Raw genomic sequence first — 25470 nt, forward strand, 5'->3', positions numbered from 1 at the left:
CTCTTTTCAAGTTTGATTTTGGCATGATCAAGATGAAGTGCTTAAAAAACCAGTATGGTATGAGTCAAGGAAATTAACTAAAGAAGAAGTTAATTATGACCGTGAATACCTAGCAGTTATCAACATGCTGAAGAAATATGAACATTTACTATTGGACATGGGAGAGTTCACAGTGTACACGGACCATGAAGCGTGTACACACTCCCACAATCAGAAACAACTGTCAATAAGGTTACCGTCATAACCGTTTCCATATGCCACCAAGATGTTCAATGACATCGGTAGGGTAAGAGACATCGTCAAAGACAACATGATTGACGCTCAAAGAAATGGATTTAAATGAATCTTGTACCTAGTTTGGAACTGTAGCTGTTGTTTTGCTTTCCTCTAAAATTAATTAAAAGTGTAATTAACCATTTTTTAAAAAAAGAAATAAAAATTGAGGGTAGTATATATACGCCAATAAATAACCATTACATTAATACATTACCTAAAAGTGTACAAGATCTAGTTCCAAACAACAATATAACTGGGTATTTTAAAAATTACTAAATAAAGGAACAAAATTTGTTAAGTTATTAATTGAAGTAAAATAATTATGGTTGTGGTTGAAGAAATGGAGTGGTAATCAGACTCTCAAATAATTTATTTATTTTATAATGTGGGGTAAATCAATGGGTCAATCTTTTGCAATGAGAAAGAGTTGTGTGACCTTTTTAGATATATTGTTTGTCATCGGGCGACATTTATTTATTTATTTAAATTTTGAATAAATTATTACTAACAAGAGAATCAACTAGATGAGCTGATGATCCATTAGTGTTGTTATTATTTTGAATATTAGTATTATTATTATTGTTATTATTGATTGGTTTGGTTGGAGTTGAGGTTGGAGTCGGGGCTATAGCCAATTGAGTAGAGAAGGAAGAGGATGGAGGTTGTTTTTCCAAAAGGAAGTCAAATAATTGTTTGATGACAAGAGAAAAATCACCTGGGAGGGTGAGATATTTGGAGAGGAAGAGAGTTCTTTCGGCCATGAATTTGTGTTTTGATTGGATCCAAAAGTCTTTGAGATTGGCACATACCGGTTGGTTGTACGAGACGATGGGACGGAACTGCGATGAGATGGTGGGGCAGACACGATTAGAGCCAAGACAGAGCTTGCGAATAGTATGGTTCTTGCCAAGTGAAATGAGAAAGTGGATGGCACCAACATTGTCGACAATGTTGTCGTAGAGTGACAACTCCATAAGGGTAGTGTTTTGCGAGAGGTATTCGGCAATCACCATACCACCTTTGGAGTCGATGTGGTTGTTGTTGAGGTGGATAGACTTGAGTGTCTTGTTGTGCCAAAGACCATTCTTAACAATATCGATAATATCGGCTGAAGTGAGCTCGTTGTAGCCCAATGAGAGTGATTGGATGGCAGTGTTGGTGCTGAGCAAGTTGGACAACTCTTCTTTGAGTGCATCTGAGCTGTTGAGGTCACATCCCCAGAGAACGATTTGTGAGATGGTGGTGTTCATCTGCAATGTCTGGAAGAGCTCGATACCTCCACCACCAAGTCCACCTCCACCAGCGTAGCATAGCGAACGCACGCATTGATCCTCGTCATCGGCACCACCCTCATCAGATAGCGAGCAGTCGGATAAATTGAGCGACCTAAGAGTAGTGTTGGAACCGAGTGACTCTGCAAATGACAATGCAGTCATCTCGGACAATTGGTTGCAGCTGAGATCAATCGACTGGATGATTGTGTTTTGTTTGAACAAATTGCCAATCATTGCACCAATATCGTCGCCAAACTCATTCTCTGAGAGTGATAGTTCGGTGATGGAAGTGTTTTTGTGACGTAATGCATCGGCGATTGCACTGACTGCGCAGTCGTCCAATTCGTTGCCAATGAGGAACAGCGATCTAATGGTATTGTTGACTTTGATGACCTCGGCGATATGTGTGCCGTTGGAACCGATTGTGCTAAACGACAGGTCGAGGTGAGTGATGGAACGGTTGGCAGTCAAAGCGTCGCACAGCGACATGACCATTTCAAGGGACATGGGATTGGCACTCATGTCAAGTGTCTGTACACTGTTGTTCTTTTTGATGGCATCGCAAAAGCTGTAGAATGCACGACAACACATGCTAAAGTTGCTGGGCACCTTGAGGACGGTCAACGATGTGCTGTTGGCAATGTACTTGCTGAGTACGACCACATCGGCAAACGATAGTTGGTCGCGATCAAAGCAGAGTGACCTCAAAGAGGTCATCTCGTCGTTGAAAAGAAGCTTATAGTCGCAGGTTGGGATTGCACCAGCTTTGCTATGGAATTTAATGGTTGAAAAGAGACATTTACTGCCACCACTGATAATACCATCGGTCATGAATCGGAGCACGGTGCTCAATTGTCTTCTCGATACTATTTTGACAACTCCACATATGCTAATTGGTACAATCTTGTCGGCCCATAATTTACAAACTCCTGCCAAGTTTAATACATTGTTTAAATATTTACAAAATGATGTTGCATCATCATTATCACAAGCAGCAGCGGTATTATTATTATTTGTTGCTGTTGTTGTTGTTGGTTTGGTTATTAATTGTTGATTGTTATTGTTTCCACTGCTCTTTTGATCGCTAAAGTATTGTTTACTTCTTGCTATGCTTTCACTGCTATTGACATCGTAACAAAAGTTGTGAAAGTATGGGTTTGCAGGTACGTCTTGACAAACAAGTTTTGAATTTAAATGTTTGAATATCTCTACCAATACAAACTTTGGTAAATCATTAATGTTTTCTACTCTATCACATGTTGTTGTTGTTGATGTTTTCGTTGTTTGTTTGTCTTGATATATCTCTTGTGAAGATGATAATAGTGGATTACAGCTTGATGCTACTGCAGCTGCTGCCGCTGCCGCTACTACCGTAGAGACATCTGTACTACTACCACCACTACTATTACTACTATTGTTCAAATTGTGCTTAGACAAGTCGTTGATTATATTGCTAAGTATCTTTATGTCTGTCATTTAATCTTTCTATTAATAATATAATAAAAAAAAGTAAAGAAATAATTATAATGTTAATTTACTGCAATACATAGAAATAGAGAAAGATATATAGTTGTTGTTGTTGTTTGAAATAATAATAATAAATATATAGAGTAGTAAAAGTGTGGCAAGCTTGTGTCGGTGAAGGAAGGAATATTACTTTTGGTTTGGTTTGGTTAGGTGTGGGGAGCTTCGATGGTGGTGTTCGATGATTCTAAATTTTTTTTATATTATGAAAAATCTTAATTTAATTCTTCTTTTTTGACGTCAACGAAATATTATTATTATAGAGTCAAAAAAACTAAAACTAGTGCTAGTAGTACTTTTTAAATAAATAAATAAATAAGTTAAGAGAGAGAGAGTATAGTTTTACAAATTTGTTGTGATGAGAGTGAGAGGGAGAGAGACAAATCAAATGTTTTTTTTTGTTGAACTAGAGAGGAGGGAGGACGGATGCCTACACAATTTTATTGCGAATTTTATCGAACATGGAGCCAAAGAATGTTCTGTCTGCAAAAGGATCTCCTTTTTTGTCAAAGATCGAATTTTCTATTTTTTTCGAATTTTTAAAAAACCGACGTCCAGCGCAAGACAGAACATTCTTTGTGAGAGGTCGCCGCTCTATCGAACAATGAGAGACAATTAAATTTCGCTTGGTCGTTTTGATGGGCGAAATTAATTAACAGAAAGAATGTGGATCCCACCGATAGATGCCCATCTGGCTCCTCTCATCATCGACTTGGCATTGTAGAGACAAAGAACCATCTTCACACACATCAAAAGAGTAAGATATCTAGATAGATTGATGTTTGTTTGTTTTGACTTGTCAAGAATGCATTAAATGTATATATGCGTAACCATTATAATCGTCGTGACGAGGAGGAAGAGGAGGTCGAACATCGAGTAGCAGTAGATCAATCAACAATCCCTCCCCCTTTCATCCATCCCTCTTCTTTGCTTCTTTCTTCTCTCTCTACTCTTATCACCATCTATCAAAGAAAGAAAGAATACTCTATATTTTATTCATTAAATCGATATTATACTCTAATATTAGGAAACACAAAGAAGGATTCTTCCTACTCTCATCATTACCCCATCATGTTAACAGTCAACCTGGCCGAATGGAATGTGTATGGGGGTGATCCATTTAAAAATAACCACCATCATAAATCTATCATATCATGATGGTGATAATAGGAGGGGGTACTTTCACACTTGCTATCTCGAGTTGTTGTTGTTGATGATGGAACTCAACTCATTGTTCTCTCTCTTCTGTATATTCCCTTCCTTCTTTTTTTTTTTGTTCGAGAATACAATTGTAGCATCCATCTAATTCTTTCCATCTCTCTCTTTTTACCAGTTATTAGATCTATTAATATGGTCAACAACAAAAAACAATATAATCCCAATAATAATAATAATGGAAAATACATTATATATTTATGCATCATAATAGTATCAGTACTTTTTTCAATACTGTATTACAGTCAACGGATAAGTAGTGATACTACTGATGGTAATTCAAAATCAACACTAGTCCAACACAATAATGCTATAGTTGGTGCACCATCAACAGTGGAACAGCAAGAAGATAAAGTTGTACCACCTCTATTTATGCAAGTTTTATATTTGCATCAAGAACAATTGAATTTGATATATGATTATAGTGGACCTGATGACTGCTACTTTGAGTTGATTGTCTCAAAAGAGAAACTACAACGAAATAGTAATAGTCAATTTAGAAACAACCAAAATACCGGTGGACCATATCGATTATCATGCTTTGCCTTTTTTAAAACGATACGGGCTGTTCACGAGGATGAAATCGAGTCGCTGGTCATCCACCTAGGTGCCAACATTACATTTGCTCCACAACAATTCCGTGCACTCGAAATATTCCAACAGGCCGTTCAAATGTTGGAGCAACGCACTCAACATCATATTGCAGTGGTCGGTCAGTGTCGGCTGTACCCAGTCATCCAAGAATTGGTGTTTGACCAATTCGCAACGGTCAATCGAATATGGAACTATCGATACTCTACTAAATCCTATCAAATGGTTGGAGGTTATGCTGAAGTTGTCCTCGATTTAGACAACCAGCAACGTTGTGATATGATAGTTGGTAGTCACAAGGAAGAAGGTATACTATTACACATGTACAAAACACAATCACAAAAAGTCAAGGTATTTTACAACCATTTGCAACAACTCCAATTCTCTTCCAACTTTTTGGTTAGTGGCGGCAAGGAGTTTTGTGACACACATCAAATCCTATTGCACAAGTCGAGTGCTAGAGGTATGTGTGGAGCACTCCATCTTCAAGCCTATTCCTTTACACGTGCCATTGAATTTAATAGAATATTTGTCCTAAACGATTCAACTTTTTCCTTTTTTACAAATGATTGGACCGAATTATTTTTACCCTACTCTATGTAAGAAAAAGAAACAAATGATACATTAAATAGATATATGTTTCTAATATTTTTTCTATTTTAGATGTAAATGGAATTGGATAAATGAATTTAAAGATTCACAAGTATTAAATGGATTATATGGAACAGATGAATACAACAAGAGTGCAAGAATATCGATTATAGAAAAGGATCATCCTGTAAAGATTACCTTTTTCGTGACACCTAGTAAATTCCCAACACAGTTTATGGACAGTGCCAGGGCATTTAGATCACACTTGATGCGATGGATGATGACATTATCGTATCCCATGCGTGAATTCCTTACAACCACGAGGAAACAAGTGTTTGGAGAAAAATTATTGGCCAAAAACAATGGACTTGCACCGAGATGCATTGCAATGCATGTACGACACGGAGACAAACTCATCAGTGAAGCCAAGTTGGTCGACCTGCAAGTCTATCTAGATGTATTGAACAAAAAGATTAACGAGTTTAAATCAAACCTACAGATTGACATTGGCAATGTCTTTTTGATGACTGACAACACAACCATCATCGACCGTATCGAAGCAATACCCAATCGACCGTACAAGCTACACTATCTCACCGATGTCGATCGAGGTGACAATGATGTTGCAATGGACATTGAAACTGGCATCATCGACCCATCCAAAAAGACCATCATTGGAAGACTCCTCCTTGCCGAGCTCTTGATCGCATCCGATTGCGATTACTTTATAGGTACAATGTCATCCAACATTGGAAGAACCATCGCCGAACTAATGTCTGCTAAATTAAACAAAGAATATATCCTATGGGAAAGTGTTGATGATACAATTTGGTCTGTTGATCCCTAAACAAATAAACGTTAAGATATATACATATTCATATCTACATAATTTCTTTTCTCTATCATCGAATTGAAATAATAATAAATTTGAAATGTTGTTTTGTTTGCTAAAGTATGTAAGTTTTAAAATATTAATGTATTTATCTAGATATAGTGTAATGATGATGATAATAATGATGATAATAAAGTAAAGTGTTAGTAAACTTGATTTGATGTTGTGCTATGAATGATGTATCTTGTATAGTCAAGTAAACTACATACTTTTTTGTGATAATGGAATATAACAAGTTTAAATGGTCAAATCCACTACTACTACGATTAGTTACAAAGAGGGTGTGTTTGTTTAGTACCATGACTCCTTGTGAGATTCGTGGTAGGTATGGTTGGCCCAGTTGACAGTGACACCGAGAGCAACAAAGTATGGAACAATGTAGAGAGCGTTTTCTCTGACACCTCTCTTCAAATGTGGGATGGCATTCTTAAAGTAGTTTACAAACAACTTTTGTTGGAATGGTGATAAGGTGTATGTGATTTGCTTTCCGTAAACTTTTCCTCCGCCGCCCATTTTCTTATTTATCTTATTTCTAAAGGGGTAGTAATATATTAGAATCTATAGATTGCTTGCAAGTTGTTCTGATGAACGAAGAGGAAAGGTGTGTGAATGATCGCAGAGACAGAAAAAAAAAAAAATCAAAAAAAATAAAACAAAAAGTCACACATCATCACTCTCTCTTTGTTGTTGTAGAACAAACAAAGATAGAGATATACTATACATTGTATAATATCCTCCTACATATATCTACTTTGATCCATTTACATCGTTGGCACAATACTACACAATATTTATTATTACGATCTTATCAAGGGATGTCCCTGGTCATATGACACAATCAAACATGACATGACATGATTGTTTCATTTCATTATTTTACATTTTTAAAAAACATATTATATTATACTTAGACTCTTATTTGGTTTTAAAAGTAAGTAAAAGGAAAGTACTCCTTTTTCTAGTTGGAAGAAGTACGGTACTTTGGGAGTACGGCTCGTTTTAATAAACCGCCAAAAAGTAATTAAAATTGATTTTTGTTTTTTTCTCTCGTCACAGCTTGCGTAACCAACAAAAAGGCGAACGAGTCGTTTTTAACTCTTTCCTGAACTTTCGTTAGGCAAGTGTAGAGATAAAGATAATTATTTTATTTGTTATATATATATAATATATTTTCGTAAATTTATTTATATAATAATCTAAAACAATCGTACTACTTTCTTTAAGTTTTTTAAATCGTTCATTACAAACTATTTAACTAAACCATATCTACACTTTATATATATATCTTTTTTTTTTTTTTTTTAAAAACAACAAACAACAACAAATACATATAAATTTATTTATTTATATACATATATAATTATACTTTTAAAGAAATGAAATATATTTTAGTAACAGGAGGAGTTTTATCGGGTATTGGTAAAGGTATCATTGCTAGTAGTACTGCAATGATTCTAAAGTCGATGGGTTTGCGTGTCACATCGATCAAGATTGACCCATACCTTAATATCGATGCCGGTACCATGTCACCATTCGAACACGGAGAGGTGTTTGTGTTGAATGATGGTGGAGAGGCTGACTTGGATCTCGGTAACTACGAACGTTTCCTCAACGTCTCGTTGAACCGTGACAACAACATTACAACCGGCAAGATCTACAACACCGTCATTGAAAAGGAGCGTAAGGGTTTGTTCCTCGGCAAGACCGTCCAAGTCGTGCCACACATTTCCGAAGAGATCCAGCAATGGGTTGAACGTGTCGCTCACGTGCCAGTCGACGGCGAAGAGGGCTATCCAGACGTCTGCGTCATCGAGCTCGGTGGCACTGTCGGTGATATCGAGTCGATGCCCTTTATCGAGGCCATGCGTCAGTTCCAGTTCCGTGTGGGCCCAGAAAACTTTTGTTTGATGCATGTCTCGCTCGTGCCAGTGATTGGCGTCGTCGGCGAGCAAAAGACCAAGCCTTCACAACAGTCGGTTCGCGAGCTCCGTGCCCTTGGTTTGTCGCCAGACTTTGTCATGTGTCGTAGCGGCCAGCCACTCACCTCGGACACCCGTCGCAAGATCTCACTCTTTTGCCATGTTGCTCCAGACAATGTCATTGGCGTGCACGACGTCTCCAACATCTACCGTGTCCCCCTCTTGTTGTACCAACAAAACATTGCCAACCTCATCGTCAAGCGTCTCCATCTCACCCCCAAGGTCGACATTCATATCCACGGCCAAGAGAATGGTCAACAACAACAACAACAACAAGATAGCGGCGCCGACGTTGACAAGGTAACTGACGCCTTTGCCGTGCCATACTGGCTCCAATCCTGGAAGGAGATGGCCGACCGTATGGACCGTGTCGGTAACGAGCAGGGATACGGGCCCATACGTATCGCCATGGTCGGCAAGTACACCGGTCTCACCGACAGCTATTTGTCCGTCATCAAGGCACTCGAGCATGCTTCCATGCACCTCGACCGTAAGATGGTCATCGACTGGGTTGAAGCCACCGATCTCGAGCCCATCCCCACCGGCACCGCCGCCACCAGCTCGGTCGAGCCATCTGGTCTCGCCTCTGCCACTCGTTCAGTCGAGTCGTACGACCGCGCCTGGACAATCCTCAACCAATGCCACGGTGTCCTTGTGCCAGGTGGTTTCGGCGACCGTGGTATTGAAGGTATGATCCTCGCTGCCAACTATGCCCGTGTCAACAACAAGCCATACCTCGGTATCTGTCTCGGTATGCAAGTTGCCGTCATGGAGTTTGCCCGTAACGTCATGGGATGGGCCAACGCCACCTCTGAAGAGTTTACCAATGTCGGAGGCGGCAAGAACGTCGTCGTCTTTATGCCAGAGGTTTCCAAGACCCATATGGGTGCCACCATGCGTCTCGGCTTGCGTCCAACCATCATCAACGACCCAAATAGCAAGATTGCCAAGTTGTACGGCGTCACCAAGGTCGGTGAGGCCGTTGAGGAGCGTCATTGTCATCGTTAGGAAGTCAACCCAGACGTCGTCGAAGAGATTGACGCCAAGGGTTTGCACTTTGTCGGCAAGGACGACCAAAATGTCAGAATGGAAATTGTCGAACTCAAGGATCACGTATACTTTGTCGGTTGCCAATTCCATCCAGAGTTCAAGTCTAGACCTATCAAACCATTTCCACCATTTGTTGGTTTAATTCCAAGCTTCATGGGATTTTATGGCTTCTAAAAAACCTCTAAAAACAAATAAATAATAATACTTTTTTTTCCCCTCCTTCCCCCCTCTAATAAAATATAATATAATATAATAATAATATATGTAACTCAAAACAAATCAAAATCATACCCAAGTACTTATTATTTCTATTATAATAATTTATTTATCCTTTTTTTTTTTGGCGTGAGTTAATTATTCTTGGATCATCCCAATTATTTTGCTTGTCATATCTTGTCAGAGATGGAGAAAGATGTAGTCCTTTTAAACTGAACCTACAACAATAATTATAAATACTTTTTGGCCCCTAACACAATCCATTTCTTTCTTTCTTTCTTTCTTTTTGAAATCTCAATATATATTAGGTTTATCGTTTGGTAGATGAAATAACCAAAGTAAATAATGAAATTTACCCTCAATGTGGTATCAAGTTTCTAATTCCTCCAATTATAAATAGTAATTTAACAAAATTTAAAAATATTCAATTATTTGTTGAATATCAATAATATTTAAATAAAAAGTATATATACATTCATGTGATCAAATTTCTGTTTAATTATTATTCTTTCTTTTTTTAAATTTGTTGTTGTTGACCAAAGAAAAGTGATAGGTCAACTTGAACATAGGTACCACAACAAGCACAAATTCTAGTGTTTCCAGTACCTTCTTCAAATGCTACATACATGGTAGAGTTGGCAGCATGGAAAGCAGCACTAATGACATTCATACCAGTGTTTGCATTGGAACAATCGAAAAAGTCACCTTCGTTGCCCTTTGCACCGAGGGTGGATGTGATGTTGATGGCTGCCAATTCGTCAATGGCAATCGATGCAGATTGGTAGTACTCAAAGGCATTGTAGAGGAGCATGTAACGAATCATAGTATCGTCACCTGGTCCTGGTAATTGGTATTGATATTTTCTAATGAGTGGATCGTATCCATGGTTGGTACGATAGACAGCTTGTGGAATGGGGTATCCCATTTGGGTCTTGTCACCAGTATTGGGGTCTACATAGATATAGGCAGATTCGAGTGTATCATTGTCTGGGAAAAAGGCAGTGTATCCCTTCATAGTCTCGAGTGCGTAGGCTGGATGTTCGACAGTATCAACTTCAAAGGCAGACGATAGCATGTGGTTCATACCCATCGTGTTGTTGGTTGCCTTCCAAATATTGAGAGCATCTTCTATATTGTTGGCATACTGCATGACATAACGAAGACGATGTGCCCACGACATACCATCAAATGTCACCAAATCCGAGTCATTGTCACTTTCTGCAACGAAAATACCTTTGGAAGAGATACCAGTGATGGCACCAAACAAACCGGCAAATCCAACTGCCACATGACTATTACCTCCAGTGGTTGGATGGAAGAATGTGAGTAACTTGTGCTTGGCAATACCAGTGTCAATGATCCAATCCAAATTACGACCATTATACATCTCTCCTTGAACCGTACGATCTCCCCAAACTGAGAAATGACTACATTGCATTGAATCGGGTGATAGCTTTCCATGTGGTACTCCCTTTTTTTCAATATACTCTAAAAATGCTTCAGACTTTAATTCACTATAGAAAGCTTGAATAAGTATTTAATTGAACTACTACTACTATCTTTTTCTACATTTGTCTTACTTGATTAAAAGATATTCAATATTTTGACCAGCATCGCCTGGGAATGAGGAGAGTACTATACATCTAGTGATGGCTTTACCCATTTGAGTGAATCCGGAATGTACTGCACCATCATTGAAACCATTGATTTCATCAGAGAATTCTTGTGGGAATTGTTTAGAGAGATAATCATCCCATTGCCAATCAAGGAATACTTCAAGTGCATCATTCTCTAAAAAGTTTGGAACCAATGTCTTGAATAATGATAAATAATTTTCATATGCTTCATTCTAAAATAGATTAGATAGATAGATTAGTTATTTGTCTCTATCGTATACGGTATATCAAGTTGATGATCATACAGCCAAAAAAACACCAAGCGAGAAACCCATTTCATAATGTGAACCAGTAAGATTTGCGACCATGATTGGATCAGCGTATCCAGTTGATATCATTGTGTATAATTGACTTCCATTACTATAAAAAATGATTTGAGAGAGAGAGAGAGTCAGAGAGTCAGAGTCAGGTGTCGTTGTGTATTTTCAAGACAACATACTATTGTTTAACTAAAGATAATTGTGGATTATAATCAATTTTGAATGATGGTGTTGCAGCATTGCTAATAGACAATGATGACATTACTGCCAACACTGTCAAGAGGATGGTATAATAAAATAACATTTTCTTGCTACACTAATAATAATACTACTACTACTGTTACTATCTGTTATCTCTTGAGGAGAAAGGTGATGATGACTGCTTCTGCTGCTCTCATTTCTATCGGAAGAGGACTATTAGGAAATAATGAGGTCGAAAAGAAGGTTTGAAGCCCAAAATTTATAAATTTTAATTAATAATATCTTCTCAGAGATACTTTGTCCTTGAAAGTTCGGCTCTCTTGTTGTGAAATCATCTAGATTCAAAGGAATCTTGACAATAAAGTATCCTTTTATAGGGTAGATACTTTAAGATAATAATGTAAAGGGTAATAATCTATTCAACCAACATTTGATGTTACACACCTACTCTCTTTTAAATAAAAGTATTTATAATAATATCATTATAAATAAAGTATTTGAGTGCTCTAAAGGGTGAGTAAAACAAATTAATATCTTAGGATAAATAAGATAGATAGATAGATGATTCGAATCGACTCGGGAGTACTGACATTGACGACCAAAGAGGTGATGATCCTAAAAAAGGAGGAAAACTTCAACAAGAAAAAAAATATTAAATTAAACTTTTTATGAGACAGAGGGTAAGCTCAAGTGTGTTGTGCTTAAATTACACACATTTATTATTTAATATTTTGAGTTGTTAGAATAACATCAACATCATAATCGAGAAACACGTATAGTACTATACAACATAATAATATAATATATATATAAAAGATAAGGAAAGAGACAATATAAATAATAGAGATAGATAGATAGAGAATGAGAAAGTTTTTATCAACCTTTTCAGGCATACTTGTATGTTTCATGATCATCATAATCATCATCATCACAATATAACAATATTGAATGAATGTGATGATGTGAGATGATGTGATGATACCTTTCTATTATATTCAAATACTAATACTAATACTATGTATTTATAGTTTGGAGTAGCTTGGTTCCTTTGGATTGATGGACATGTTTATGAAAATACTAGAAATGCAGCAACACCTGGTTTTGGACCATCTATTCAATGGGTCTATTATCTGCCAGGTATATTTTCGACAGTTGGTTTGGTGATGGCAAATATAATCAAGTTGGATGGACTCAACTCATCGTCGTTCCTCGGCGATGACTCTTATGTAACAAAGATTCGTATCTGGCTATTTGTCAGCTTTGCTATCAACTTTGGTTGTATTGCAGGCAGTGTTTGGATTATGGCTGCAACCTTTATGCCACCACATGTAAATAGCAATGCCGAATGGCCTGGTATTGCTCTCACTTTACAAAATGTTTTGATTTTCCTTAGGTATGAAAAGAAAGAAAGAAAGAAAGAAAGAAAGAAAGAAAGAAAAGAAAGAAAAGAAAGAAACATCAATCAATCAATCCCTCAATTATTATATTTATATTTATATTCATATTATGTACAAATCACTTGAAACTAAAACTAACCTATTATTATTATAACCATTATAGTTCATTAACTTTAATGTATTCTAAATCAAGAAATGAAGATGAGAATCCATTCTAATTATAATAATAGCTCCCTTAATATATAATAATAATAATCTTTTTTTTAACAATAACAACAATATAATATTTGGATGGATGGAAAGAAATAGAATAGATTGATCAATCAGATAGATGAATTTAGATACGTTATTAACCCTCCCAACCTCAACCTCAACAACAACAACTTTATATATAAAACTAAACAACCTAACCTAACTTATCCTCCCCTTTAACTACTTTTTTTGTACAAATAAATCAAATCAATGGAATTCAATAACAAGTACTTGTACTACTACTACTACTACTACTGGCGCCAACTGAGAGATTAATGAGAGGGATGTGTGTGTGTGATTTGCGTGAACCATTACCAAGATTGGTATGGGCGTATGTAAAAGGATTATTTCATTACTCAATTGAAAAAGGAAACAAAGGAACAACAATTGTATTATGAAATTTTTAAACTGTATGTAAAATATTTATATCCAATTTTCCAACATTTAATCGGCCCAATATGCAAGGCAAAATACAAACAAAACCTAATGTACAACATTTTGGCAATAACAGTTGCTAAAGAAGGATTCAATTAGTGTGTGATAATCAACACGACAAGGTCAAAGCTGCAGTAGACTATTATCAACTGATATTACCTATGATACTTGACTGGATATTGTCCGATAAATATTTTATTACATGATTTAAATACTATTTAACTAAGAAGAAAAAAAAGAATAGTACAAGTTGTCAAAATTTATAATTATAATTATTTAATAAATAAAAAGGAAACAGAATGGTTAATGTTCTTGGTAATTATTATTATTTATTTATTAATAACATTTATTTAATTCTACAATTTTGGATTGGATGTATTCATTTGGATGGCTGGGAATGTTTGTGAGTCTGGTCTACTAGGCATTTGTAATATGAGAAATATTCATTGACTTTTCATCAATAACATATTCACCTCTTTCATTTTGGACACCCATTGTAACTGAAAAGAAAAAGAAAAAGAATAAGTTAATATATATATATTTATATTATTTATATTATTTATATTTTATATTTTTTATATTTTACCTTTAACAAAAACTTCTTCAAGGGTACTATTGGCAACACCCCAATCTGTAATTCCAAGTCTTTCACGGTTATCTTCAAATTGTCTAAAGAGAGAGGCAAGGTCAATTGAATTACTTGGCACTTCATAATTGTAGGTTCCGGCAAGTGAATTGAGGAGTGTGGCACTTGGCAATAATTCACGAACAAACTTTTGAGTGTCTTCTTCACGACCACCTTGGATAGTCAACGATACCTTGTAACCCTTACCAAAACGGGAGATCAATTCAGAACTAGATCCAATGCACTTGAGCTCACCACCAACAAAAATACCTAAACGGTCACACAGTTCTTGAGCCTCTTCCAAGGCATGAGTGGTTAATAGCATAGCACAATTACGTTTGTATCCATTTACAACATCCCACAATTTCTTTCTTGAGGATGGGTCCAATCCTAAAACAAACAAAATTAAATAAAAAACAAAATGGTTAAGGGTTTTGGAAATAAAATGATCCATTTCTTTTTCTTTCTTTTTTATCATACCAGTACTAGGTTCATCAAGTAAAACAATCTTTGGATTACCCATCATAGATATGGCAACAGATAGACGTCTACGCATACCACCAGAATATTCAACACTCTTTTTCTCGGTTTCTTCGTGCAAGTTGACTTGTTTGAGTCCATTGTAGACCGCGTCTGTCAATTCTTTACCCTTCATATTCTTGATACGACCATAAAACAGTAGATGTTCTTCGCCTGTCAAATCATCCCAAAGTACATTGTCTTGTGGACACACACCCATAATCATATGGATCGATTCAATGTCATCACGAATATCCATGCCAAATACACGTGCTGTTCCAGTGGTTGGTGGGAACAATCCACTTACACAAGAGATGGTAGTTGACTTGCCGGCGCCATTGGGTCCCAAAAAGCCAAAACAGATTCCTTGGTCGACTCCAAGTGTCAATGATTTGACAGCCACCTTTTCAGGGGCACCTCCTTGTGCAGGGTAAACCTTTCCAAGATCGCATACCTCAAGTGCCAAGAGTTGGTCGTGATGTATGACACGTTGACGTTCAATAGCAACATCCTCACTTTCACTTTGAAGGTGTGGTTTGATTGTGATGGGTGTCACTCTCTTGGCACCTTTTTTGAACCAAAATGATTTTTGTAAAAAGAATAGAGGGTGACGTTTGACACCATAGTCTGACGGTAACACCTCTTCCAGATACAATGCCAAAATGAGGAATACAACAGCTTCAACAATCATAAATCCATAGATATCACCAAATTGGTATCCTGGATTATTCATCTTGGCAATTGACACACCCGGTCCATCAAATGAAACATATTTCTTTAATATAAATAATGCTCTATAAAGTACAAATGGTGGGAATATTGATATTACAAATATTGAGCTTGATGGTGTTGAGTCGCCTAAATTAAAAATAGAAATAGAAAAATTAGATTAAATCATAATGATTATTAATATTATTGTTATTTTTTTGATAGTTACTTGAAAAGATATTATCAATGACACGAGAGGCAAGAATACCAGTACCAAATACCCAAATGTAACCAACTACGGTACCAGTTTCAGTTTTTGTAAAAAAGGTTGATAGGAAAAAGGCAAAGCTGACCAATGTATGACCCCAAAAGAATATGAGTAAAAAGATGACAAGGGGACTGTTGACTGTAAAGTATCGGAATCTAAACAATGCACCCAATGCCCACACCAACATCATGGCAATAAAATAGATCGAGTAGGCAAATATATAGGTGACCAACCAATACGTCTTCATCTCCAACCCCATCATTTTCATAATCTCTCTCAACTTGTTTTCCTTTTCATAAAGAATTAATCTTAATACTACTGGCATCATTAATTGAAATATGAAAATATATAACATTGCTAAAAAATAAAAAGAAATAGAAAGATTAATATTTAATATTATTAATATTTAATTAATATTATTAATTTAATTTTTGATTTAGATTTACTACTTACGACCTAATAAACTAACAAGATCAAAATCTAAAGTAGCTTGACGAGTTGGGAAATCTTTAATACCATCAAAGATGATTTCAGTTAGACTGGCACCAGTGATGGCACGGAATGATCGTGATGCAAGTGTGTAGAGTGTACCTAGTTCCTTGCCAAATGAAATAGATCGATTGTATAATAGCGAGACTGCTAGGCTGTCATTGTCAACTTGAGCGAATCGATAGCCACCATTGACAATGATGGTCTTCCAATTATCAAATGTTTCGTTTGTAAATTTATCGTATGATTCCATTCGTTCCATTGTAATGGGTGCAGCAATACTAGGAGTGTCTGAGCAATAGGTTGCATATCTTCCAAGGAATGATTGACCAAAAATAAGTGGGACGATGGTATCACCGTTACTCTTGTTGGTGCCAGCGTATGTTTCGAGTTGGAGCATCATTGGCTCCACTGTCAAATTTTGGTTGAGTTGATCGATATAGATTAGCGATCTGGCATAGACTGCCGGTGCAAATGCCCTACACTCTTCGACAATTGTCTGATTGGTTTCAAATAATGGTGGCATCATTGCTCTTGGATGTAATATCGATGGAATCTTGGCTCCATCTTGATCCTTTACAAAATTGGTTACAATTTGTTGAAGAATAAATAATAATAATATCTAAACAAAAAAAGAAAGTTAATAAATATTAAATATTAATAATATATTTGTTTGAATTGATTTACATACAAGGATTAAAGGTAAAATAATCTGACAAAGATTAGTTTTGTATTGTCTCCATTGATAGGTAGCCGATTTTCTAAAGAGTGCATTAAACTGGTTGTGAAAGTTTCTTTTTGTCTTCATGTCATCGATACTCTTGACCATTTCATCGGCTTGAGCATAACTTAGATTGGCTGTTGTAGTTCCACTTCTAGTTGTTCTCGTCGTCGTTCCATTATTATTATTATTGTCATTATTATTATTGTCAGGAGGAGATGAAGATCCTACCACTGGAGGTGAAGAAGTTTCATATAGTGATTCCGACATGATCCTATGATTGTATTTCCAAGATGTAAAAATTAATTAATAATATATAATATTATTAGGGTAAAAAAATAAATAATATTAGTACTAATACTATAACTAGTTATAGTATAGTTGGGTGGGTATAATAATAATTGTATATGTATGAATGAGGAGTAAAAGAGTAAATAAGCAAGACTCTACTGGCGTAGTATTTATTACATTATGATAATAAATGTGGGTTGTTGGAGTAGGATGGAGGATGATGAGGATGTCGATATATATCGACTATATAGCAACCATAAAAAAAAATACTTTAAAAAAAGTAGATTTGATTTGTTTTGATCATAGCATGGCATCAACACAAATACAATTCACCCAACACATCCACCATTTACCCACCACATAATCCATTATTGAATAAATACATTCTATCACTATATCCAACCCTATCCACTATAATATCTACTCGATCATTCATCATGATTATTTAACCCTAACCCCCACCCAAAGATTAATTTCTACAAACCTATCTATTGTACTCCGCCAACTGAACTGCTGCTTGCTTGTTACTACCTCTTTTTTAAAAAATATCTATTTATCTTTTACTAACTACTACAACGACTGACTACAACTATTATTACTTACTATCTACACCGATTTCTTGTTACAAAACAAAAAGTGGTTGTTGATTGTTTGTCGCATGCGATACATTTGATGTGAGAGGAGGATCGAACAGAAAGAGAGAGAGTGAATTATTTTTAGACAGTGTTTATTTTTAAAGTGGGATGTCATCATTGATCACGACACGCACCCCAAAAAAGGGGCTGTCCTACCAATCAATCTATTGGATGATGGACCACCACTTCTCTGTCCCCTGGTAAGTTTTAATATTGATGATCACAACATACACAACATTTTATCTATTTTATTAATATCGTCATCACTATATTATTACTACTCCTTGATTGCATCATCACACAATACTATCATCCGATCTGAATAATAATAATAATAATAATAAACAGTTTGTCTTTGTTTGTTCACCATCACACTTTATGTATTTGTAATTAATTAATTGTTAATTGTGTTAATTGAGGGGTAGACAGATAGATAGATAGAGATGACCATCGGAATAGTCATATCGATGACCGTTGGGAACATTTCAACTTCCGCTTGAAGAGAAAATTTAATTTAAATTTTTTATTGCTTCTCCCTCTTTGTGGTGAAGCGATGATACACCCTAAATGAAATTAATATCACGATAGAGATATAGATAGAAAGATAGATAGATAGATAGAATGTCAGAGACTAATAATACTACCACCACAACTGGAAAGAAACCAATCAGAGTATACGTAGATGGGTGTTTTGATGTATGTATGAGTGGGGAATGATGTTTGAGTTACTTACTGATATACTTTTTTGATTATTTTTATTATATGTATAATTAGTTGATGCATTTCGGTCATGCAAATGCTCTTAGACAAGTAAGTAAAAGAGAAGAATAGAAAGTAAAAGATGAAAGAAGGAAGGATTTATTATCACATGATATTGATATAATCTTTCTCACTTTCCCTCTATATATATAAATTTGTAGGCAAGAGAATTGGGAGATATTTTAGTAGTTGGAGTTCATACAGATGCAGAGATTGCAAAGAATAAGGGACCACCAGTCATGAATGAACAAGAGAGATACAAGGCTGTACGTGCTTGCAAGTGGGCCGATGAAGTTGCAGAGGGTGCACCATACACTGCTACCGTCGAATTGCTCGACCAATTAAACTGTGACTTTTGTGTACACGGTGAAGATATCTCTGTCGGTGCCGATGGCAAGGACGTCTACGAGACTATTAAAAAGTCGGGCAAGTTCCGTTTCATTAAACGTACCGAAGGTATTTCCACGACCGAACTTGTCGGACGTATGTTGTTGTTGACCAAGGACCATTTGGCTGCATCGACAGGTCAAGCCACCAGTCCATTGAGTCAAGTCAATCCAAAGGACTTGCATCGTCAATCACCATACACTAGTTTGTCACACTTTTTACCAACCACCCGTAAGATTGTTCAATTCTCTGAGGGCAAGGCCCCCAAAGACACTGACCGTATCGTATACATGGACGGTGGTTTCGATCTCTTCCACGTTGGTCACACCGAAGCACTCCGTCAAGCCAAGGAATTGGGTGACTTTTTAATTGTCGGTGTTCACGATGACAAAGTTGTCAACGAACAAAAGGGTTCTAATTTCCCAATCATGAATCTTCATGAACGTGTCTTATCTGTTTTATCTTGTAGAGTAAGTAAATATAAATAATAATATTAATAATATTAATATTAATAATACTTTATTAATTATGTTTATTTTTTTTATAGTATGTAGATGAAGTTATTATTGGAGCACCATTCAATGTTACAAAGGAGATGATTGAAAGTTTACGTATTAATACTGTTGTTCATGGTGACGATCCAGTTGTTTCGGTTGATGCTGATCCATACAAGCTTCCAAAGGGATTGGGTATCTACAAGGAAATCAAGCATACCGAAGGTTTGACTGCCACTGAAATCGTTCGTCGTATCATTGAGAATCGTATGCAATTCGAAGCCAGAAACAAAAAGAAACAACAAAATGAAGTTACCTTTATTCAACAAAATCAATAAACGTAATCAATAAAAATTATAATTATATATAGTTGTATGTCTAACGCGATGTGAATGAATCGATAGTTTGATCTATCTATCCAAAAAAATAATTATTAAGATGTTTTATTATTATTATTATTATTATTTTAATGTTGTTTTATGTTTACAAATTAACAGATAAAGTACGACCTATTGAATTGATACTTGGTAAAGGTAGTGGAGTGGTATGAAGACATTTGTGATGTTTCATGTCCTTTAGGTTGAATGAACATTTACATGATGGACATTTGACTACATTTCTTTTACACTTGTCACGGAGATGTTTGTGTAAAGAGGTATGGCTAAACTTGGCACCAACACTTTCTTTGACATGGACGAGTTGGTCAGTGTAGCTATGTTTGAATCCACGCAACATCTGGTTGCAAAATGTACATATTTCCCACATTTCACTGTCATGTGAAAAGATGTGACTGGAATAGGCAGTACGGGTAAAGTAACCATCGCATTGGTAGCAGTGCAAGTATGCACACTCACTCTCTAGATGGTTGGGCAATGACTCTCGTGGAATGAGTTTGGCCTGACACCCATTATGGAATGAATTAGGACATGCAACCATTCTCAACAAACATGCATGTAAATGATCATGTGCATCATTTATATTAACTTGTAAATGACAATCTTTACATTTAAATGATATGGTATCTTGTCCCCTTGGAGTTGAGCTATTACCACTACTATTACTATTATCATTATTATTGTTGTTGTCAATTTTACTAAATTGACCAGGAAGTTCTGTACTTGTCATTGGATGTAATGTAGATTGTTTAATGACTGATGCAGATGATGTTAATCTTGATTTATATGTTGTTGTTGTACCATTATTATTACTATCTTGATTTTCATTTCCATTATTATTATTATCTTCATTATTATTATTTTCATTTCCATTTGTAGCACTTTTTGAAGTATAATTTGGATCATTATTTTGATAAGTTTTACTAAATCCAAATGAACCTTGTTGTTTATCCAAAGCATCGATGTATTCTTTTGGGATGTAGAATGATTCAAATACACGTCTAATTTCCTGACGATTACGTAGTTGGAATGACATGATGTAATCTATTTCCTTTTTCTTGTCCATCGAGATTGGGTCTTGACGTGTTGGGATACGATACACTAAACATAATTGTCGTATACATTTATAGGCACCCTTTACAAAACAGAGTTCAAACAAATAAGGTGCAGATTTGGGACACTTGATTCTTTCGTTGAAAAAGTAAACTAGGAAATGACCAAACAATACATCATTGTCGTATCCAATCAACGAATGATAAATCCCATTAAAATAATGGTCCATTGCTTCTTTATCTTGTCCAAACAACTTTTCAATAAATGGTTTCAATTCCATCTGTCTTGTCAATGGTTCCCGAATAATAAAATCAAAAATAAATGATACCTTGCAATCAAATAATGAAGAATTGTATGGTAAAAATGATTCTATTAAATCATATCTACCCAATGTTAATAAATCTCCAAATATCTAAAATAAAACAAATAAAATTAAATTAATTCATAAATCAAATTACATTTATATATATTTTACTTACAAGAGTTGATTCAGTATCTGATAATGAAATATTAAATAATTTCATTAAATTTAATAAATTATTACACTATTTAATAAATAAATTAAAATGTTAATATAAATTTATATTTATAATTTTGTTTGTTTCTTTTTTTTTTTAATCTCTTACAATATTTAAATCTTGTTTTGAATTTAAGAATAAATTAAAAATTTCTTTTGATTGACGATTATTAAAATAAGATTTGTACTTTGGTTTTGATTGAATGTATTGATAAAATTCATCGGTGATGAGGAGAGTGGATAATCCATCTTGGTGATGATCAATGAATCGGTCAATGATGACACTGGATATAGGGAATAGGTCACGTTTCTTTAATAGGTACAATAGTTTGGACATTTGAGATGCCTTTTTGTTGTATTCTCCGAGGATCGATGGAGACTGGTGGATAGCCTGCTGCTGTACATTCTTGCTAGAACAAGTCGACTCGTCCTGCAAGAGTTGCTCTAAAAGGGCATCGTGAAGTGAAATGTTTTTTAAAATGGAAATGTCCAATAAATCCATTTGGTGTCCTGTCAATTGATAGATATCCGAACCAGACTCTATTAGCAGCGATACCATCTCTAATACAATTTCTTGACTTGTTGTATTATTACATAATGCCAAATGAAGTGGTGTATATCCAATTAAATCTTTCATATTAATTATAGAAATAATTTCTTCCCTATCCTCTTCTTCTTGTTTTTGTTTTTTTAAAATATCTAATATTATTTTTAAACTTTCCAAATGACCACCACTAGCAGCTAAATGGAGGGGAGTTGATTGATTTGGATCGGTATCGTTGATATTGGCACCAGCTTTGATTAAAAGACGGACAATCTCGGGTTGACCAACTGCAAAGTGAATGATGGGAGTATCTTTCCAACGTTTGAGTGATACGTCTGCACCGGCCATAATCAATGGTTGGATCATGTGAATGTGGTTGTTGAGTACGGCCAACAATAGTGGAGACTGCAATGACTTGTTCAACTTGTTAATGTATCCAAATTCGACAGATACATTGAAACAATTCAAACTGCCGTATGCAGCAGCCATGTGAATCGGTGTGTTTCCATCGCTGTCATTGATACCACTGTTGGTGACAGACAGAGCATTAAAAAACAATGCCAACAATTTATGATTGTCATGTCGTATACATGTAAACAATAAATCACATGTTATCGTTCGATCCAAAGATTGTATATCCTTGTCAAATAAATAAGAATTTAACATTCTTGCCACTTTTAATGGATCCCCTTTTTCTATATTTAATTTAATATTTTTAAAATCTTCTATATTTACTTTTTTTGACTACAGAAAATTAAAATAAAAATAAATTAATAAATGATTTGATTTGATTTGATTTCTATTTACATACTAAATGTTTTTCTAAAATTTCTATACATTTTGAATGACCTTTTTCTTTTGCAATATCTAATGGAGTACGTTCGAGTGAAGTTTGCATGTCTGGGATAGCACCATGTTTTAGTAATAGTAGGATGATTTGTTCATGACCACCTTGAGCAGCCCAGTGAAGAGGAGTATAGGAATTATATTCTTCTTTCCAAGATTGAGCCAAATGAACCAATCGCTTTTCAATCATTTTATATTGAGCATGACGAACCTTTAACATACTTTCATAGTCTTTTAGAGTACTACTATTTAATTCTTGTTGTTGTTTTTGTTGTTGTTGTTGTGGTGAAAGTGGTCTAATGCCATCCAATTGCTCCTTGGTTTGTTTGTAAGTGGTTGACAATCTACTTGTCTGTCGATTACATTCTTCGGTCATATGTACCACCTCTCCACCATAATCCCATACACCAGTCCTCCATGATATCAATGATGATCCTCTCTTTGTTTGTATCATTTCATTTAATACTGTTTCATTTCCAGTTTGTATACATAAAAATAATGTAATTTGTGCAAACTTAAAAATAAAAAATAAAAAAGTTAGTAAATGAAATAAATATTATTTCTTTCTTTTTTAATTTTCATATTCATTTTACCATTGTATCTAATAATAAATAAGATGATTCTAAATTAAAATTAAATAAACTTGATGTCATAATTCCATCTCTAAATAATTTTAAAATCATTATTAATTAAATAATAATAATAATAATAATAATTAGGTTGTTAAAATTAAAATAAATAAATATTAGTTATTATTTATTTGTTTGTTCTATTCTATTATTATTTTTTGTTTGTTTTGTTTTTTTTAATTTTATATATATATTACATACGATCTATGCCAATTGATTGAATAAAATTTATTTTTACCCATCAATAATACATTGGTATTTGAAGAGGTGATATCAGCTCCATTTTCCAACAAGACACGGATACATGATAGACGATTCTGCAAATTCGATGTTATATCTTCAAGTCTAAGAAACTTTTTTTTAAAGTTGTCATATAACACGCTGTCCTCGGGGCAACCATACTTGTTCATTAACACACATTCTAGAATCAGTGGGTTATTGTTTGAAATGGCTGCTTCTGCTGCTCTCATATATGTCTTGCTGTCATGTAATATCGATAAAGACAATACATCGAGTGCTCTCTTTGTATCATGTTGTTCTATATATCTTATTAAATCTAAAAAGAGAGAGACAAAAAAAAGGGTCAGTCAAACAATGTACATATTGAACAACATGGTAGAAAGAAAAAGAAAAGGAAAGGGTTCCAACCCATCACTCACTCTCCCCCGTCGTCTTATCTCTCTCTCTCTCTATACACCACACACATATCCCACAACACACACACAATACAATTGTATTTAAAGAAAAAAAGATAATCTTGGGGGTTTGTCATATTTGTTTTAGATTTTATAAACAAAATCTGACATGATTATCCAATCTAATCTATTTTTGTATATGTGTTTGTGTGTGTGGTTGATGGGATGGGGCGATAGATAGATAGATAGTACATAAACTGTCTATTCATCCTTCATTCTCGTTCAACTACTATTATTATTATCATTATTTATAATGTATTTGGACACTTACCAGAACTTAATTCAAGTATCATACGCTTTTTATATTCTCTTTTCCAACCTTTTTGAGGTACAAAGGTTTGTTTTGGTTTTTGTTGTTGTTTTTCTTTTTGTTGTCCATGTCCATGTCCATGTTCCTGTTCTGTTTGTGATTGTGATTGTGATGCCGATTGAACAGGAGGAATTGTGGGGACGTTGAATCTAGAGAGAAAGAGTGGTTTCCATAATCTCTCATCTGATGATATGACCAGATAATAATGACAAGTTTTTGAAAAGGATAAGAGATCGTATACGTTTAATTGTCCAAGTATACCTAGTAAGGTTTCAGTGGGTAACAACTCCATTGGTGATGATATAAAATTATTTTGTCTATACAAATCATATGTTGTCTGTTGTTCTAGTTGTTCTATTTGTTGTTGTTCAATCTTTTTTAGAATATCAATATCTTCTTGTTGGATCTGACTATTGATACTAATATTTGGACTATAATATAAATGATGCTGATTTTGATTCTGATTATTGATCAAATTAAAGAAATAATCTTCTTCTTCTTGTTCTCTGTTTGCTTCGTCTTGTTCTTCTTCTTCGTCGTCGTAAGAATAGTGGTGGTCTTGAACTACTATTGTTTCTTCCTCAAGAGGACCATTAAATACTATATCATTGGTTGTTGAACTTTGTGATCGTGATGGAGAATAGTAGCTCATTTAACTTTAGCTACCAAGTGTGTGTGTTGTTGTTGTTGTTGATGATAATAATAATAATATATATACAATATAGGGTGAAATTGGGGTTTGGTTAAAGGTTCTAT

At 35.0% G+C, this 25470-nt stretch overlaps 8 protein-coding genes across 8 annotated transcripts; 4 read left to right on the plus strand and 4 right to left on the minus strand.

Annotated features, from left to right (window-relative positions):
* Positions 1 to 352: 352 nt before the first annotated feature.
* DFA_12227 (uncharacterized protein) lies at positions 353 to 3026 on the minus strand (the record flags this gene model as incomplete). Its single annotated transcript, XM_004353812.1, has 2 exons — positions 353 to 387; positions 782 to 3026. The coding sequence occupies 2 exons, from the start codon at positions 3024 to 3026 to the stop codon at positions 353 to 355; spliced, it is 2280 nt and encodes a 759-aa protein (XP_004353864.1).
* An 870-nt stretch (positions 3027 to 3896) lies between these two features.
* Positions 3897 to 6318, plus strand: fut8 (putative N-acetyl-beta-D-glucosaminide alpha-1,6-fucosyltransferase; the record flags this gene model as incomplete). Its single annotated transcript, XM_004353813.1, has 3 exons — positions 3897 to 4177; positions 4535 to 5479; positions 5544 to 6318. 3 exons carry the CDS (start codon positions 3897 to 3899, stop codon positions 6316 to 6318), a joined length of 2001 nt encoding a protein of 666 aa, XP_004353865.1.
* Positions 6319 to 6662: 344 nt separating this feature from the next.
* Positions 6663 to 9350, plus strand: ctps (CTP synthase; the record flags this gene model as incomplete). The annotated part of the gene is made up of 4 exons (XM_004353814.1): positions 6663 to 6684; positions 7275 to 7294; positions 7326 to 7380; positions 7738 to 9350. The coding sequence occupies 4 exons, from the start codon at positions 6663 to 6665 to the stop codon at positions 9348 to 9350; spliced, it is 1710 nt and encodes a 569-aa protein (XP_004353866.1).
* Positions 9351 to 10125: 775 nt separating this feature from the next.
* On the minus strand, positions 10126 to 11848 carry DFA_12230 (uncharacterized protein; the record flags this gene model as incomplete). Its single annotated transcript, XM_004353815.1, has 4 exons — positions 10126 to 11122; positions 11189 to 11457; positions 11530 to 11644; positions 11724 to 11848. The coding sequence occupies 4 exons, from the start codon at positions 11846 to 11848 to the stop codon at positions 10126 to 10128; spliced, it is 1506 nt and encodes a 501-aa protein (XP_004353867.1).
* Positions 11849 to 12606: 758 nt separating this feature from the next.
* tmem50 (uncharacterized protein) lies at positions 12607 to 13360 on the plus strand (the record flags this gene model as incomplete). Its single annotated transcript, XM_004353816.1, has 3 exons — positions 12607 to 12642; positions 12774 to 13138; positions 13306 to 13360. 3 exons carry the CDS (start codon positions 12607 to 12609, stop codon positions 13358 to 13360), a joined length of 456 nt encoding a protein of 151 aa, XP_004353868.1.
* Positions 13361 to 14047: 687 nt separating this feature from the next.
* On the minus strand, positions 14048 to 17429 carry DFA_12232 (uncharacterized protein; the record flags this gene model as incomplete). The annotated part of the gene is made up of 7 exons (XM_004353817.1): positions 14048 to 14051; positions 14248 to 14329; positions 14416 to 14844; positions 14935 to 15831; positions 15911 to 16306; positions 16403 to 17060; positions 17130 to 17429. 7 exons carry the CDS (start codon positions 17427 to 17429, stop codon positions 14048 to 14050), a joined length of 2766 nt encoding a protein of 921 aa, XP_004353869.1.
* A 1277-nt stretch (positions 17430 to 18706) lies between these two features.
* Positions 18707 to 20063, plus strand: pctA (phosphoethanolamine-cytidyltransferase; the record flags this gene model as incomplete). The annotated part of the gene is made up of 4 exons (XM_004353818.1): positions 18707 to 18781; positions 18860 to 18895; positions 19006 to 19701; positions 19779 to 20063. The coding sequence occupies 4 exons, from the start codon at positions 18707 to 18709 to the stop codon at positions 20061 to 20063; spliced, it is 1092 nt and encodes a 363-aa protein (XP_004353870.1).
* Positions 20064 to 20208: 145 nt separating this feature from the next.
* DFA_12234 (ankyrin repeat-containing protein) lies at positions 20209 to 25366 on the minus strand (the record flags this gene model as incomplete). The annotated part of the gene is made up of 10 exons (XM_004353819.1): positions 20209 to 21255; positions 21502 to 21585; positions 21653 to 21718; positions 21800 to 22978; positions 23046 to 23594; positions 23674 to 23702; positions 23724 to 23743; positions 23911 to 24046; positions 24128 to 24265; positions 24676 to 25366. The coding sequence occupies 10 exons, from the start codon at positions 25364 to 25366 to the stop codon at positions 20209 to 20211; spliced, it is 3939 nt and encodes a 1312-aa protein (XP_004353871.1).
* Between the last annotated feature and the right edge of the window lie 104 nt (positions 25367 to 25470).

Source organism: Cavenderia fasciculata (assembly GCF_000203815.1).
Source record: "Cavenderia fasciculata unplaced genomic scaffold Scf_EUAJFUG02HR96I-5, whole genome shotgun sequence".
Taxonomy (NCBI): domain Eukaryota; phylum Evosea; class Eumycetozoa; order Acytosteliales; family Cavenderiaceae; genus Cavenderia; species Cavenderia fasciculata.